This window comes from Anarhichas minor, unplaced genomic scaffold, assembly GCF_050575085.1.
Source record: "Anarhichas minor isolate MPS153535 unplaced genomic scaffold, ASM5057508v1 ptg000020l, whole genome shotgun sequence".
In the NCBI taxonomy this organism is placed as follows: domain Eukaryota; kingdom Metazoa; phylum Chordata; class Actinopteri; order Perciformes; family Anarhichadidae; genus Anarhichas; species Anarhichas minor.
Genome location: NW_027466466.1, coordinates 2887501 through 2906025, shown reverse-complemented (window position 1 = coordinate 2906025; position 18525 = coordinate 2887501). Strand labels below are relative to the sequence as shown.

The window sequence follows — 18525 nt, the reverse complement described above, 5'->3', positions numbered from 1 at the left end:
ACAGCATAAGGGCAGAGAGACATTAAGACTGAGAGCGAAAGGAGAGAGATAATATTTTCCAGTAATGAACTGTGAACCAAATCAGAGACATTTACATAATTTTGAGTTTGCCATGTCTGCTAATCTGTCTGGTAGACCCACTGGGAGTAAAAGGGATCCACAGGAAGGACTGATGTCTCTTTTCTTCTCGGAGGCGTGAGGAGGTGGGTGCAGAGCATTTTATGATATGACAAGCTTTAGATGTTAAATTTAGCAGCCAGACTTAACCTGCATATGGTACATCAAATGTTACCAAGCAGCCATGAATATTTACCCACATTTTTCAGTATGTGTGTTGCAGAATCCTTATATTTGAACAAAGCAGTAGGCTTGCCTCCCAAAATCACAGAACACTGATAAATAATAGAACAACTAAAAACTTTTTTATGTAGTTGCCTTCATAGGCATTGCAATGCCGATGCACATCATATTCTCATCAACATGTGCTGGCAACAGTATTCATACAATGTATTGAGATATAGACGGAACACAAACCATACCAGCTTTAAAAGCTTGTCCGCACAGTGTTCGTCTCAGGCACAGCTTCGTTGTCACCATGTGGTTGCATTAAGTGTTCCAGCATGTCACTCTTGCTGTTTTTACATTTCAGTTTATTTACAGATTAAACAGTAACGGGATGCAGCGTGTCCTGCCTCCAGGCTAAATGGTAGTAGTTCTAAAGGGGTTGGGCGCATCCCCTTAGTGGGGCGCAGAGGCATGAGGTGGTAAAACCGTGACGTGATGCAGAACTAATCATTTGACATCAAAAACGTTTTGAAACACGAAACAAATTGCAATGGTGATGATTGAGAAAGATGAGCCTGTAGGCTTGGTTTACAGAATTAACCGATATTTGACAAGGACGAAAAGATACAACATACGATGCTTCTGAAACGAACAAGACAAAGTGCACAGTGATGGATATCACAAGAAAGTATGAAAGTCAGGCTGTACCGACTAGTTCAAAGCTTCATTCATAACATTGACAATTGTGTTATTATTATCAATAACTTACTGAAACATTACCGACCAATTTCTCTTTTTCTCTCTCTCAAATACATTTATAGTGAGACTGCATATGTAAAGATCAAATATGTAACCAAGTTTTTAAAACAAAGAAACAAGAGCAAACTTCCTGATGTATTTTTAAGAAGCTAATTAGTTTCTTCTTTTGATATCAAACAGGAAAGAGGATTAGCCAATTCCCGAACTAAATGCATTGTGACACTCTCACATGGCTCTTTAGAAATTGTTCCCTGGTTAGTAGATATCCAGCTTTTATTTGTTCACAGCCATATTATGCCTGTACACAAATAACAAATAAGGGCTAATAATGGCAAGTACATGAAACCCCTGATGGTGCCAGAAATGGTTGCTATGAGATTTGCGGTGCAGCAGCAGTGTGTTCCTGCACTGCCTGTATCAGATCATATAATGCCTTTTGTTGTTCGGGTTCAATCCACAGTTGGGGACTCGTCATAAGGGGATTACTGTGTACTGGTCGGCCATCCACATTCACAGTCTCACATCTTTGATTTGCTTTTGTTGTTTTGCCAGCATACTCTTCATTCCACCCACGCGCACAAGGGAGAAGCTGAAGATAGAGACATGGACAGGAGACGCGTATGTTGCAATAGCCATAAGTGGCCACGTTGTATAGGCAGTAAGCTCTATTTTACACAAGGGTATGCTGCGGTCAATGAATCAGATCCATCTGCTGGTGGTAACTGCTCTCGTACAGTGTCACCGTTGACTTCCACCTTTATAATCTATGATTGAGGGTTGAGTGCTCACTGTGATATGAGTTTTGGTCCGGCTGCTGTTTGTGGATGAAGTCGATGGCAGACTTGCGTATTCTGGTGGAGCGCGGATGGAGCTGAGACCGGCCTAATGAAGCCTGGTTGCTGAAACACGCCCCAACTTGCTCAAAACTGCCAATCTAGCTAGGCTGTTGCTAGCAGGCTAAAGTTAACCCTGTGGTTTGTAGCCTGTTGGTAAAGATGCTAACATATACATGATAATGAATACTAATGTTAGAATTTCACCCAACGGAAAAAGCTTGAGCTTATGACTTCTTCATTCAATGAATCAATTTATTTATCACATAAAATCGTACACGGTTACTACTCAAGTGAAACCTAGCAGACAGCTAGTGACAGCACCCACCTGTCACTCAAAGCGGCCTCGCTTTTAGTTATAGTTATATCTAGTTAATAACTTTAAGCCTGAATATAATTTAAAGAGGTGAGTTAAATATGAATTGGGATAGATATAGAGACCAAAACTGTTTTTTGTACCAGGCTGTAAACATGTTTATTTCTACTTTAACATGTTTTAACATGGGGGTCTATGGGGATTGACTCCCTTTTGGAGCCAGCCTCAAGCAGCCAATCAATGAACTGCAGTTTTGGCACTCCTGCGTTGGCGTCATTTTTCAGCGTGGATGTTGCCTGCTCCGTCCGGACACACTAACCTCTCTGATGTCGTCCTCCTTTCTCTTGCCATCTCACTTGGAAAAGGTCAGCATGTCCGTGCGGTTCAGGCCACTAATTGGGACTTGGAAGAAGGCTTCATTAATTATGAATATAGAGTATTATCCTGTATATACTGAATATATACATGTAGTGTGTGTTTGAGCTGAAAGATGAGGACAGCAGAGGAGAAGTTGAGGAACAGAATATTATGTTGCTTTATTTCTCTCTTTCCATCTGCAAAATAGGGCTTGGCGGTATGTCCTGAAATTTATATCACGGTATGATTTTGAAGCATGGACAATAAAGGCAATAATATAACGATATATTTGTTTTTCCCAAAATGTCAATGTGAATGCTTCTGAAGGGGTAGAGCACTGGTATGGCAACTGTATGTCATAATTTAAACCATCCCAAAGTCAATCTAAATGTCAACTTTTTACTTTAATCTATAGTGGCTATTTGCAGAAAATACACAATTCAAATAAATAGGAAATAATTGATTGATTGATTTTTATTTAGATACTAGTTGATTGATATACAAATCCTGTCATTAGTAGTGTTAATGATGTATTATGTGCTAATTAAAGCTAGTGTTTGAAAGTTAAACAGGTCATAATTCCCTCTCTAATATTTGATATTGTTGTGAAAACATCTCTTTCAAACAACTGTATTCATTATAGTTTCTTACAAGATTACATAGTTATAATTTACCTTCGCCCAATACTCAAGTAGAGCTTGAACGCACCATGCAAGGCAATGCAACCTTTGCTAAAGTTAGCTGTTTGACTCTGTGCTGTCACTGTGACTACTCTGAACGGGCATGCATGAGACTATATCACAATATGATAAGTGTCTGATTAAGTTCCATATGTTTTTAAGGTTGTTCGTCCATGGCTTGTTTTGAACTTGCTGTCTTGATAAATACTGAACTTTATGTCTTCTTCACTCTCCCACACGTGTTGTGTTTGTGTGGTTGTGGCGTTACTGTCTGTGCCGCTGTGTGAACGTAAAAACTGTCATGTGGCACATGTGACAAGATCTGCAGTCGAGTGATCCGTGCATCTCTAGGCTCTACCAGTCTACCAGTCAGGGTTACTTTTCATTCTGTCTGCTTCTGAGTTCGAGACAGTTTTGCAAACTCACAATTGGGAATTTAACAAATTTTGTTCTAGTTCCACAATCGTAATCTCTGTCATGCTGTCACCTTTGTGTTTGACAAATGGACCGACCTTGTTGTCATAAGTCGATATAATTCAAGTAACACAGAGGCCTTCCTCTATATCAGATATTGTAACACTTATTTTAGCACAATTTGTTCTATTTGATAGGTTGTTTGATTGAATGTAGCGATGCTGCTCTGCTGGATTTGCGTATCAAGTTGTTAAATGCTACTGTGTTGTAAAAATACAGATTATGGCTGAAACATTGCTTTAAAGAATGGTTCACATTTTGTCTGAAATATAATTATCGCCGCCATTCTGTCTCATCTGATCTGATAAACCTTTAAATTCATGGATCTGTTACTCAAACCGGACTTCCTGAATTGTATTTTATCGTCTCACCTGTACCCAAAACTATGCACCCACACAAACGTGCAAACCATTGACTAGTTTTACTGCAGGGCGTTTTTTGGGGCTGCTACCTAATTAGTCAGTATATAGCCACTGGAAAGAATAAAACATATTCACAAAAACAGGATGTTATTTTTCTGCTTTCATTTAAGTTTGTGATTCTAGCTCTTAATTTATACTCCAATTCCTCATCTAATTCTGTGCTGTCTTTTCTTCCAGGTCGGGCCCCGCCAAGGGACCCACATCCTCTCCAAAGCTACCAGGAAGCTGCGAAGCACACGGCTCACAAGGCCCTGTGCCTGACAGCGAGTCATAGAACGGCGCTCACGGATTTGGAATCCTGGTTTAATTAAGAGAAGAAGATCTTTCTTAAACTGCAAGGAAGTCTTGCAGTTATTAAACTCCCGTAGAGTTTTCATTCAAAGACTTTAGTTCATTGATTTAAGTTTATTTTTCACTGTAGGCTCTATCACCAGGGTGCAAATAGAACTGTGGAGCTCCAGCTGAGGGGGACTCACAGACCTGGATAAGTTCATTTTGTTTGAAGGTATAAACTTCTCTGCCATTAAGGCTTTCCCTTGGATTAAGAGGGCAATAGTGAAGGTCAGTGTTCCTTAACTCCCTCTTCCCGGGTCTTTGATCCAGTGCCATCTCCCTACTGGTTCATTCTTCAACTCCTTCACTCTTGACGTTGAGGTTTTTGTGGGATTAAGTATTGTCCCTATAGGACACCCTCTTCAAGAAGCTTCTTTTTTTTTTTTTCCAGGAATATACTCAAGCCAAAACTCTAACCAAAATAACCTCCTGGCGGGATTCAGTGAGGGAGAGAAGAGAGCCGGAGGGAAAGGAATAGAGGGGGATTGAAGGGCAGAAGTCTCCGAAAAACACCAACAGGATGAATAAAACATTTGAGTAGAGAGGGAGTCGTGACATCTGGCTGAGGAGCGAGTTAGACGTTCTCCTTATTGCCTCTCTCTTTCTTTTTCCCTGTTCTGTCCACTCTTCATCTATCCATCGTCCCCTTGTCTCTGTCCCTTTGGTGACTCGAGGGTTCAGGCGGTCAGACAAACAGACAGAAACAAGCCCCGTAACTCGACCCCCTCCCTCTACCCTCTTCCTCCTCCCCGACGCGGTGTGTGATGGTGTGTCCCCTCCTCTCTGTCCTGGAGACATGCCTGTGCAGGAGATGGCGGTGAGTCCTGTCAAGTCCCTGTACTGGGAGCAGTTCCCCCCCATGTCACAGCGCCGCGTCTACAGCACTCCCGTCTACCACGAGGGCCTGCTCTACGTGCTGGGGGGCTGCAACGAGACCGGCACACCCCTAGACAGCGTTGAGGTCCTGGACGTAGAGAGCCAGACGTGGAGCCAGCTGCCACCGCTGCCCACTGCGCGGGCGGGGGCCTCGGCCGTGGCGTTAGGGGGCCAGGTGATGGTGCTCGGGGGCATGAACCAGCAGCAGACCCCGCTGGCCTCAGTGGAGATGTACCACCCCGACGAGGGCAAATGGGAGACGAGGGCCAGCCTGAGTCAGCCGTCCATGGGAGTCACCACTGTGGAGAAAGGTAAGGAAGGGGAATGCTTTGTGTGTAACGCTGCTTTTCATCCCAGATGTGCAACATTGTTGTCGGTAAACAGCAGCTACGCTCACCTAAAAGAGGGAGACATCAGCACTGTTGAGCTGGTTATTGATATGATTATGGTGGGACGACTGATCGAAATTGCACTGACTATAAACAGTGCACGCTGCTGGTTATTGTTTATGTTTGTTTTGGTACAAGAACACGCAACAGGTGGCATCCTTGCAGGATTTGCTGTGTTGTCTACCAGCATAACTCCAGTCGTTACTAACCAGTCTCTCTGTGTGTTGTCTAGTCGTAAGGTTTGTGCTCAGCTTAAGCAGCTGCAGGTGTAGCGGTGTTCAGTTGATTTTCCGACTTTGAACCCAAATCCGCTGACCCCCATAGTGGGTGTCCATTGATGTACTCCCATTGACAAAAATGAAACTGTGAAAAGACAACAATGGACCATTTGTCCAATCATAGCTGAACAACTGTGACCCAGCACAGCAGAGCTGGTTTTAGAATTCTGAACATGGATACGTGGTAAGAGCAATGCTTGGCATGTTAAGAGTTTGGAGGATGGCTTACCAGTTACCTACAGTGCCACCACAGCGTTGCCCCCAGGGCCAGGTCCAGGAGTTAGCTATCAACATTATTATTGGGTTACATTATAAAAAGCCCCATTGAGGACCATTGCTGGATGTTACACTATCAAAGTTTAAGGTAAGGTAGAAACTGCTTTGTTGCATCATTACATGGCACTCAAGGCACGTAGCCATCAAATGCTCTTTGAGTCACCTGGAAACCAAAGAAAGTCAGCTGGAAATTTTGTTATCAGCTAGCTGGCAACAGTTGATAAAATATCTGACGAAGAATGAACAGAGAAGCTGCTTTTGTCTGCGTCTGTCTTAAGTCAAGAAGCCATTGTAGAGAAGAATAGAAGTTTATTTTGTACATTTTCCAGACTTTGGTTAAACAATCTCTCAAACTCTGCTCTACAGGATAGGTTGTGCTTTATATTACATCTTTCATTCTATTCTACATTTCGGCCTGAATAATTGCTTTTCCTTGGATTGGATGATTGTTGATGTTTGTGAGTAACGAGGTGCTCTGTAGCGTTCCTTAATATTAATCATCCACATACACACGAGATGTATACAAATTTTCATTTGACAGGTTTACTTGATCGCAGCGCTTTTTCCCGCTCTGATATTCTGAATTTGTCAGTGCGGGACGACTGTGCCTGCACCCCATCAATTACCGCCAAAACCTTCATGCGGGCTCATTAAGAACGGATTGTGCAGCTGCTTTGACATATTCACAAGACTTTGAAACAACAGCGGCGCCAACAAACTCCTTCCTCTGAAGCAGCAAAGTTAACTAATTAACTGTTCATTTTGGAAGAGGCCCCTCCAGGCTCTTTCAGGGACCGTGAAGCTGCTAAAGTGTCTCTCCAGTTGAAGCTTGTGATTAAAGCTGAGTGGCGTTAAGGTCGATGGCTACTCTCAGAAACCATGACGCTGGTGCCCAACCTGGGCTCAGGTTTAGAACATATGGGAGTGAGGCAGTCCCAAGATCGTGATGACATAAATGGTCAATATGTTGTATGTGTTTGTAAAAGTCTACTGCGATATCTCCGTCTGTGTATGCGCTACCTCCTGTGCTTTGGCCAAATGTCAAACATAGCTCGTGTGGAGGAGCCAGACGTCATACAGTCTACCTCCACTGAATAAACATAGCGGACTTAATGCTCATTCCCCAGGCGTGTGCAGGCTGTCTGAGGTTGTGCACGTTGGCACAGAGGAAGGAAGGGAGTCGTGAGACGGCGAGGAAGAGAGAGAGTTAGAGTGGGACGAAGAAAAACGAGAAAATGAAGCGATCGCAGGCCATAATAGGGGAAAAGATACACTGAGAGATTTGAAACATTGCACTGACACTGAGAGAGAACGGCAGTGTGTTACACTTGTTGAAATTCTGCTGCAGTTTCCTGTGTTTATATCTCAGGCCGCACGCTGTCGAGTGCTGGCGTGGTAAACCGGGGAATCAATATGACCTTTCAGGGTAATAGAGACAAAGCGAGGAAATATTTCTGTGATTTGTATTCCACACACTGTATGACTGGTTTCTGTTGACTGTAATGCACATCACTTTGATTCTTCCTGCATTTAGGGATGTTGTATTCAGTGCAAAGCCAGTATTACATGTTGGATTAAAGGGGTGTGAAATAAAATTACAGTTAAGGTATGAAACCACAAATCTACAACACTTAGCGCTCCACTGACACAGCGAAGTGTCAACCAATCATATTGTTTTGCTTCACAAAAACAAAGCAATAAGCAGCAAGGACCTATTACTTTAAAGAAGCTTCGAAGAAGCAATAGGTCCTTTGAATTTTGATTGAAAATATTGCCCCGTTATTATTGTAAACTGCATATGGCATGCTAAAAAAGAAAGGCATTACAGGGCCGATGGATGATGATCTCAATGATAGACTAGATTAGGGTGTATTTGCCCGTCATGGTTTCACGTCTGCATCACCGACACACACGCTGTCCTCTGTACTGAACGAAGCTGAGGAGAGACTGAACTAGGGCTGTACCGAATGGTTTGAAGCTTCAAAGCTTCATTTATGACGTTGACATTTAAATTACTATTATTAATAATAATAACATACAAGATACATTGCGAGCAAAGCCCACCTTCCTCTCGTCCCCTCTCTCTGTCACTCTTTCTACAAACACATAGCGGGTTGTCTGATTCCGAGTCATAATGAAATAACTTTAAGCCACATTGCTTCCAGCAACACCTTCATAATGTTGTACGTTACATATTTATATTTACCAAACGGTCTGCGGTGCGTTGTAACGAGCACGGAGACGGGACACGCTGCAGTCTAGAAACTAGTGCTGCTCTAACGCCCTGCAGTGGAATCCCTAAGTGGATGCTGTCACACTCATTAAAGAAAAAGTCCCATTCAAGGAAAACGCAACACTAACAGCTCAAGCGCTGGTGTTTTCATGTGCTGTGAGTGCTGCAGAGGAGATTCAGCTGTAGTGTGAACTAGAAAATACAAAGGAAACACACACGAGACAGTCATACTGTTCATTTGCAGTTATTTATTCCACCCTCACTGTTTCCACTTGTCAGTGATTATGGAAGGAAGAAGAAATTGAATGTAGATAATCCCCACCACCAGTAAATCCTGTGGAATGTATCAATCTGAGACGGTACAGGTCTCACTGTTAATCTATGAGGATATTATGTCTGCTGCTGTGCATGTCTATCTTGACATTGACGTAACCTGATTGCTTATTACTTGAGGAAAAGTCTTTTTAAGACGCAAATAGTTGTTATTTACCAGGAATGTAGCACAACATTCAAATGAAAGCAGCGCTCTGTTGATTTGATTTTGGGGAAAACTTTTTGGTCGCGTTTTATTTGTCTTCTAGGAGATGAACTGTGAATACGGACCGGTCTTAATTCGATACAAAGATTTGTAATTTAGCAGGAATGTAGCACAAAGAAGTAAAAGCAGTGCCGTTTATTTCAATGTGAAGAATTTTGCCCCTAAAATCAATAAAAAACCACAATAAATTATCTAAATATTGATGAAAATAATCAATATTACCACTTCAGCCCTAGTAGATACATACTCCACTGTTTTCTGTGATATTTAGCGTTACAGTTACGATCCCTGCCAAAGCTCCAGGACTTGGAGGAGCACTTCATTTTGCAGAACCCCGTGTACAGTCACAGTTTGCCTGCAGCTGAATCATGTGAAGCTCCTGCAGATGTTGCTGCCCGCGAGGGTTACAGAATGTAAATGAGATTCGGTGTGAGGTTGGCGGAGGTGCAGAGCGGGGATGAGAGTGCTTGGGCACGGCATGTGCAGAACAGTGGCCTTAAAGCCCTGCTGCCTCATTTAAATACAGCACATGCACCTAATCCTGAACCGTGCAGTAGAATGAATGTTTGGCCTTTCATTCTCGGTGCCTTTATTTCCTCACTCAACAGGCGACAACAGTAAAAGTTGCATTTTACAAAGTCAGCCAACAGCTTGACCTTTATCCGGGTCTCTATCCAAAACACATTACTTCTCGGATGCTCTGGTGTTATGATTACCGGTTCGGCGCTGCTCATTACTTCAATTTTGCGTCAACAAAGACGAGAATAGACTCATTTACTGCATTCAGCTCTGCTGCTGACACTTGTTCTGTTTACGTGTATCATAGTTGGAGAGATCAGAGTCACATGAGAGAGATGAGCGGTGGGAAGATGAAGGCCCTCAGCTAGAGCCTAACCCAAGATGTCACGTTTCCACGGCATGTGTCACGCGTGCGAGAGCACCACCTTAGTGTTTACATCCTGCTACCAGTCCTGTCAGGCTGTCGGGACTACTATCTTTGCATGACTGTGTGTATGAAGACCCAGAGTTGTGCACACTGTGCTGTGAGCCTGGGTTTATGTTTAATATCCAGTTTAAACGCCAAAATCACCTGTTACTCCATGGAATGTACAGGGAACAAATAATCATCAGAAGTTCAGCTGCTTACCAAAAAGTTCATTTAGCATTATTTAGAACCCCGTAATTTGAATCAATCAATCTAATCAATCACTGCAAGTTAAGATTTTAACTAAGAATTAAGAATTACGGAAACTAAGAATTACTTTAAATTCCTTCCGCAAAATTATTTAAAAATAAACGTATAACATTTAATAAAGGCGCTTATCTCTTATCTCTCATGGATGCATAAAGAGACAGAAAGTGGGAGCGAGAGGGACCACATTTCTTTAAGGTGTGGAGTTTAAACATCAACAATCTGCTGTCTCCATCCCCTGTCGGCCTCTCTGCAGGAATATTGTTCAGATGAAGTGGTTCAAAGGTTGGGGGCTGAAGTTGCTGCCATGTGTCTGACATATTGAATAGTTCTGTAGTCTGTCTTCACTAAATGTTGAACCAACCCTAAACTTATCTTTACATAAGAAACAGGTTGTGTTAGCAGGATTAACAGCAGTGTCTACATTATATTGTGAGCTTGGCAGCAATGGCAAGTTGTTTCTGTCCTGTTGTTTTGTTTTTTCTTTCCTTTCTGCAGCCAAGGGGTACAGGCGCAAAAAAATGTTTAAAAATACATAAGCTGAAGCTGTATGTGTGTATGTGTGTGTGTGACTTTCAGATGGTGGTCTGATGATTGACATGTCTTGGCTAACACTGCAGCCCTAGAGCCTCCTCTCCTCTCCTGTTCACTGCTCTCCTGTTCTGATTTATCCTCTCCACTTCTCTCCTCTCCTCTCCTGTTCACTGCTCTCCTCTCCTCTCCTGTTCTCTCCTCTCCTCTTCTGATTCCTCCCGTTCTCCTCTCACCAGATGCCCCCTAGCTGTTTTCCTGTCTGTTTCCTGACTTTCTCTGGCGAGCGTTGCTGTTCCTTGGCAACACGTGTGTGACTGCCATGTTTGTTTTTAGACTAATCAGAGGGAGCAAGTGGATTAGTTGTAGTCAGCAACTGACTGTCAAATCAAATAAAGAAAGTTCAATTGAATAATATCACAACAATATTTATTGTCAGATTTAAAATTGAACTGGATGAATTATAAATAATACATACTCTAATATTAAATAAATGTGATTCTCTCATTCAATTACAATAAGGGTTGGATTTCAAGATATAAAAACAACATAAAAGAAAGCTTTTGAAAAGTGTTTATCTTAAAATAAAGTACTTTATTTTAGAATAATTAATATAACAATAACTGAATTCAGAATCAGAACCGTACAGAGGCATGAGCCCCTGCTGAGCTGGAGGGGGGGCTGGTGGTCTGGGGCTGGTTGATGGAGCTGTGGGGGGTGGGGTCAGGACTGTCCCATTGTCTTTCAAATCTACAGTAGAACTCGTTCAGCTTGTCTGCCAGGCATTGGTCGTTCATGGAGTGGGAGGTTTTAGGCTCGTAGTAGATGATCTGTCTGAGACCTCTCCAGACAGAAGCAGAGTCACTTGCTGAGAGCTGGTGTTGCAGCCACCTTACTAAACCTGTATTTTGCCTCTTTATACAAGTCCTTGTCCCCACTCCTAAATGCCTGATCCTTGTGCAGCCTTAGCTGTCTGAGTTCTGCTGTAAACCAGGGTTTGTTGTTGTTATAACTCACCCTGGTGCTTGATGGAACACAGCTGTCCTCACAGAAGCTGATGTATGAAGTCACAGCCTCTGTGTACTCATCCAGACTGTTGGTAGCAGTCCTGAAAACGTCCCAGTCTGTACAGTCTAAACACGCCCGAAGATCCTCCATAGCTTCACTGGTCCACTGCTTGAATTTCCTCACCACAGGTTTACGGAGCTTTAATTTCTGCCTGTATGCAGGAATCAGATGGACCATGACGTGGTCAGAGAGTCCCAGTGCAGCACGGGGGACGGCGTGATAGGCCCTGCTGGGGTGTAGCAGTGGTCTAGAATGTTCTCCTCTCTGGTTGGACATTTAATAAACTGTCTGTATTTGGGGAGTTCATGGCCGAGGTTCTCTTTGCCCTGCAGCTTTAAATTCAGTTCATTCAGGTGTTAAGTGATGTCACCCAAGAAAACCATAATATTCTCATCTTCTAAAAGGAAAAATTTGTGTTCAGGGTCCAACGTTATATCTGTGGTTATTCAAACCACTTCTTTCAGCTCTATTCCTCTCTGTTAACATCATTGTTGGACAGTGAATTCATGTGTTAGGATTCTGATCATATTGGGCTCTAAGGTTTATTTTTCTGTCCCTTCATTTCAGATGTGAGTACGTTTGTCTCGTAGTGGTGCTTCACTTTGCTGCTAATCGTCACAGTCTCTGAACATATGAGACATACTGGTTTTAAACGGTCTGTGGGCAGAATTAACATTTAAGACTCTGTCCATTCTTGGTTAAAGACTCTGGGCTCTCTGGTCTCTCTGACCACCTTTCTCTTTTTGGAGAATGTCATGTGAAATAACTTCTCTGACTCACGTTCTCTCCGACTGTTGGGCCTCTCGCCCGGTCTCTCCCGTCTGTGTGTAAATCTCACTAAAGCCGCGGTGCTTATCAGAATACCAATATCTATATTTTTCCTTTGCACGTATAATAATAAATGCAGCCCCCCCCACTGCTCCCTCAGAACGTCTAGATTTTAGTCCCCTCCATGCAGAGCTTTTAATTGCTGCTGTAGCGTGACTCAAAAGTGTCACACTCCCACTGCACTGATGAGTATAATTTCCTTTTTTCCCTCGGTCTGTGATTACCCGCCACTGCCCTCTCCTCAGGCAACATTCGCTGTCTGCGGCTCACAGGGTCTGTGAAGCCCCCCGAATGATGCAAAGTAGGTTTCTACCAGGAGGAAGATGAAGGCAGGCTGTCATGGCTTCAAAGTGGTGGCGGGGGGGGCGGGAAGTCAGTTACCAACAAAATCTCAGGAAAGACTTCACTCTCTCCTCTTTTGAGATAGAAGATGGTTTGAAGGCAGCCGAGCTGCAATGTGTTTTTTACAAATTATTAGTTGCCTCCAATTCTAAATATTTGTGTTTCTACTTTCTTTGTGCTTCAAATCTTCCTATAGCAACATCTTTTCTCCAGCTTGCTTTTTCTTGAACATCCTGCGATGACCTGTTTTTTTGGGCTCCTGGAGCCTCAGAATGCATTAAGCAAGAGTCTGTTTCATTCTGCTACAAGCACGGTGCTGTGAGGTGGTAACACGCTTTGGGTCCGTTTGGTCAGTCTGGATTCGTGATTGGTAAAAACTAACAGGAATATGTAAGGAGCTGGTGCCCTGCCTGAAATGTATATTTACAGCAAAGCAGTAAATATCTTCAGGCGTCAGGGCTGTGTTTGCCTTCCTTACTGCACCTAGCACTGATGCTACAGCAGCTGAAAGTGTTGTAGCTCAGGCCACAAAATGAGTGTAAAAGTATCAATTAAGTCCGATGTAGTTTGAGACTATTGGGAGGGCACGAAGTAAACAATAATACAGTTTCAAGTTCTTTTTCCATGACCTTTTAAAGGAATATAGTACTGAAAAACAAAAATGCAGACATTGGTTTGACAGTGTTCCTAGACTTCAAGCTGTGAAGCTCTACGCACCACGAGACCAGACGTGATTCTAAATCTCTCTTTGACATCGAAGCTCAATGTTAATCTACAATTCTCTGTTTTTTTCAGTGAAGTGTAGGAACTTCACTGCAGGATGGGTTCTCTAGTGTGACACAGAGTGACGGCTGTGACTAAGTTCTACTTCTGCGGAAGATCTCGCACAAAGTTGCAGAGAACGTTTGTGGAGCTCGCAGAGAGCCGCAAACACGCACCCAGCACGCCGGGCACAGCGGACTCTGCACAGGTTTGATTGGACCTCCGGGAAATATCTAATCGTGCCTTTTAAATCGTCTCTACATCTCTGTGTTAACAAGGTAAAGAAGTGCCAGAGGACACAGCAGGGCAGATTGCTCAGCAGTTTCCGTGAATCAAACGGTTGCTCTTCGCAGAGGAAATTTGGGTAGCTGTAGTTGTCTAACACGTCTAACACATGACTGTAACATGCTTTCAGAGAAACTTTTTCACTTTTATCTGCTATTTTTCTTTTCGGTCACACAGAGACCGTCTGTACTGCCCGTTTTTGTTTCTTCTCAGTGGAGTGAATGTTTCGGCACACAGTGCACTGGAGTAAGCAATAGGAATCACATAAAATCATGAGATTGCCAAACCTAGCGAGAGTATCTGTCCATCCTTGGGAGCAGCTGTTTGAAGCAGCTCCACTGGCTCCAGTGAACAGTGGGCTGATTGAACGTTAACACATCCCATAATGGATTAAGGAAATTGCTTGACATTCGCAGCCCTAACATGTTGTGACCAATGACACCAGTAGACAATCTGACTTGTAGAGGCAGCAGACGTCGACAGATAAGTGGAACATGAATTGAGTGAGTGCGTGACATTAATCCCTTTTTGAAAATGAGCACACAAACCTTTGGTGGCCATTAAGATGAGGAAACAGATTAAGCTTGTACTTTGGCTTATATTTAAACAAGAGCTGTAGACATGTTTGTTTGTGTGTGTGTGTGTGTGTGTGTGTGTGTGTGTGTGTGTGTGTGTGTGTGTGTGTGTGTGTGTGTGTGTGTGTGTGTGTGTGCTTTTTCCCTGCTTTGGTTACATATTCTGTTCGTCTTCATTCAAAATAATGTCTGTGTTTCACCCCCTACAAACAAACAGCACCATTGCTGCTCAGTGAATGCTACTCTGAGCAGCTTGTTCACATCAAGTATCTTAGCATTAAAAACTAAAAAAATGCGTTGTCTGTGCAAACATGAAAGGTCCTCTTTTTATAAGGGATTTTATTCTGAGAGGCTTATATTCATGAGAGCAGAAAAGCCTGAGATAATGACATCAAAGTGTCATTTTTGCACTCGTACTGTTTTGCTCGACAACGCTTCTCGTTTCAGCGTTGTGGACTTTAAAGAATAAAGCTCGTGCTAGTTTTCAAACTTTTTGCTTTCCATGCACCTCAGTAAAGCCCTAAACCCGCAGCGCTGAGCGCAGTGGTTCCTATTCCAGGTGAGAGCCTCTGATGACAAGAGCCTCTGATAGTGTGGCCCCACTGAGCTGTTCTGCTGCAGGGCACACGCTGGAGTTTCTTCATATTCATGTCTCACCCGGTACCGTATCACGGTACGATTGAAAATCTACCGGGAAACACAAGCAAGACTACTGCCTGTAACTTTTGAGAGACAAAATATACAGTAAGTTGAATTTATAATAATTCAGCCTTACTTGGTCTTGTTTGACCACAAACTTGCTAAACTAGCCACGGTTATATAGATATTGCTGTATAACTGACATTACTGATTCAGTTCACTGACCTAAAGACATTTCTCTTCCTACAGTATTTAAAATGTGTTATACATAGTTAATATGTAGTTTACAATTGCACAGGTATGGGGAAGAGTCGTAAAGTCAGTGAACTGTCACGCAGCAGTATCTGTCTAAAGCTGTACACACACACAGCACTGCTACGTTCACTGCTGTAACATCACTGCTGACTTCACACACACACACACACACACACACACACACACACACACACACACACACTCTCTCTCTTTACCGGACACTCACTAATGATACGCCCGGCTTGCAATACGGAGGAAACCCTGAAACATACAGCTAAACGCGGTGGAGACTGAAGTAGCTTCATGTGTCCACGATGATGCACGCTAAACTGTGGCTGCTAACTCTCCTGGGCTTTAGTGAAGTGGGCTCTGCCTGTTTGTGCATCGTTTGCAGCCGGGAGGCTTATTAGACTCAGATGACGGGAGGTTAACATCACGTTGCCGTATCTGGTGCCGTTGTGTTGGTGTAGTTTTGAGCACAGTATCGGGCCCGATACAGATTTTTGAACCTGTTTTTGTTTGTTGGTGCATTTTGTCATTTCCATTGATGGCTAGTCAAAGGGTAGATTTTGCACAAAATGTACAACACGTTGAATATGTTGGTTAGGAGGAAAACTTCAACGGTAAGTAGAAAATCTGGGGTCAGTCACTCAGAAAATGTGTCTCTTGTGAAAATCGTTCTTTTTGGAGTCATTGTCTTGAACGCAATACACTTCGGAGCACGGCTCTTTATCTTTTTTCTCAACTGGAAAGACACCCTCACTCTTATCGCTATGAGTGCCACGATTACTCTCTCCACCTTCACAGAGTGACTGCAAAACATTCAACATGCCCGTCCTCTGTCAAAACACACTCAGCAAACGCACGAATGCCAAAGCAGAGGAAGCTAGAGCGGCAGATTAAAAGTAAATAAAAGGAGGTAAAATAACTCCTGCAAGTGCAGCCAGCACCACAGGCTGATGATGCATACCGGCTGTAGATGATCTGAGGGTGCTGGTGTCCTTTAAGAGGAAACAAGGTGACTGAACATCACATCATATTCTGTGTTCCCAGCACAGCCATGAGTCTAGACTTGAGGGGCTTTGGCCAAAGACTGCGTGCTGACTCCTAAATGTTGAAGCCAGGATTACTTCTGCTGGGAGCCTGGTGTCTGATGATACTCCGTAGACGCCGGGGGAAGCACCTCTTACCCCCCGGTAACAACGCTTTATCAGGGGAAGCCCGGAGCCCTGCTGAGGCTGCCATTAGAAGCTCAGAGAGGGGGGTGATTACAGATCAAGACCTAGACACACGAAAGCCGGCATCCTGGCGGTGTCAAATCTGACGGCATTAAACAACAACATTCATGTTCCTTGATCTCAATGGGCAAAGACGACCGTCAGCGAGCGCTGGCGGGATGCGTTACAAAGAAAGAGAAAACGCCCAGACGTTAGAAAAATAGACGTCGATTGACTTTGCAGGGGGCAGTGATAATAGAACAGCTTAAGGTTGGCAAATAAAGCGCTTCTATCAGTTTCTACATTCAGACTGAGTTCAGGCTTTTGCTGCTCTTCGATTTTAGGGGATATTTTTTTTTATACACCAGCCATGTTTTTGCTCTTATTTCACTGTAAAAACTGGTCTCATGATCAGATGCATGCTTTTTGAAAAAACTAAATACCTGTCTACATGGAGCTTGTTTTTTGGGGCGATGTATTCAATAATGGACAATAATGTGGACAAATAATGACTTGAGGCCCTTGCGTTTCCCAGGGGACCTAATCCCCCTTAAAGAGAAGTCCACCCATCTCACATTGCTCTCCTGTAACATGTTCAGGCTCATGATGGAAGTCTGTTGTCTTTCTTTTATTCCATGTGATCTAGTACTGTACTGTTTTGTACTTTTTACCCTCCTACATAACACAACACTACATATTACACTTTTAAAGCTTTAGTTACTAGTTACTTAGTTCATTTATAGTTTGTATTAACACGTGATATGTTATTGTAGGTTAAGCCACCCAGCATTATACTGTATAAAGTGGTTAAAATGAGCTCATTGAAGTGATGAGTACATAAAAGCATCACATATTATAATTCAATATTACAAATCATATGATTCTGAAATGAGCCATTGACTATAATGACTACTTTTGGTACTTCAAGTATACTTTGATGTACAATATTGTATAATAATAATAATAATAATAATAATGTTTATTTACAAGATAAAAAATCCTGTTATTATGGCACTACTAATGTAAATGTTCTTGATGTCTTGCTCCCTCTCTCCCCGCTCTCTCCCTCTGTCTCCTCTCTCCCTCTCTCTCCCTCTGTCTCCTCTCTCCCTCTGTCTCCTCTCTCCCTCTCTCTCCCTCTGTCTCCCCCTCTCTCTCTCCCTGTCTCCTCTCTCCCTCTCCCTCTCTCCCCCTCTCTCTCTCCCTCTGTCTCCTCTCTCCCTCTCTCTCTCCCTCTGTCTCCTCTCTCCCTCTCTCTCCCTCTCTCCCCCTCTCTCTCTCCCTGTCTCCTCTCTCCCTCTCCCTCTGTCTCCTCTCTCCCTCTGTCTCCTCTCTCCCTCTCTCCCCCTCTCTCTCTCCCTCTGTCTCCTCTCTCCCTCTCTCTCTCCCTCTGTCTCCTCTCTCCCTCTGTCTCCTCTCTCTCCCTCTGTCTCCTGTCTCCTCTCTCCCTCTGTCTCCTCTCTCTCCCTCTCTCTCTCCCTCTGTCTCCTCTCTCCCTCTGTCTCCTCTCTCCCTCTCTCCCCCTCTCTCTCTCCCTCTCCCTCTGTCTCTCCCTCTGTCTCCTCTCTCCCTCTGTCTCCTCTCTCTCCCTCTGTCTCCTCTCTCCCTCTCTCTCTCCCTCTGTCTCCTCTCTCCCTCTGTCTCCTCTCTCTCCCTCTCTCTCTCCCTCTGTCTCCTCTCTCCCTCTGTCTCCTCTCTCCCCCTCTCTCTCTCCCTCTGTCTCCTCTCTCCCTCTGTCTCCTCTCTCCCCCTCTCTCTCCCTCTCTCTCCCTCTGTCTCCTC

General features: G+C 43.6%; 1 protein-coding gene across 1 annotated transcript in view; it reads left to right on the top strand.

Annotated features, from left to right (window-relative positions):
* The first annotated feature begins 5010 nt into the window (after positions 1-5010).
* Positions 5011-18525, top strand: part of klhdc8b (kelch domain containing 8B) — a 112142-nt gene continuing 98627 nt past the window's right edge. Inside the window, exon 1 of the mRNA XM_076095495.1 lies at positions 5011-5646. Within this exon, the coding sequence (XP_075951610.1) occupies positions 5256-5646 (391 nt within the window). The 5' untranslated portion in view covers positions 5011-5255. The remainder of the gene's footprint in view (positions 5647-18525) is intronic.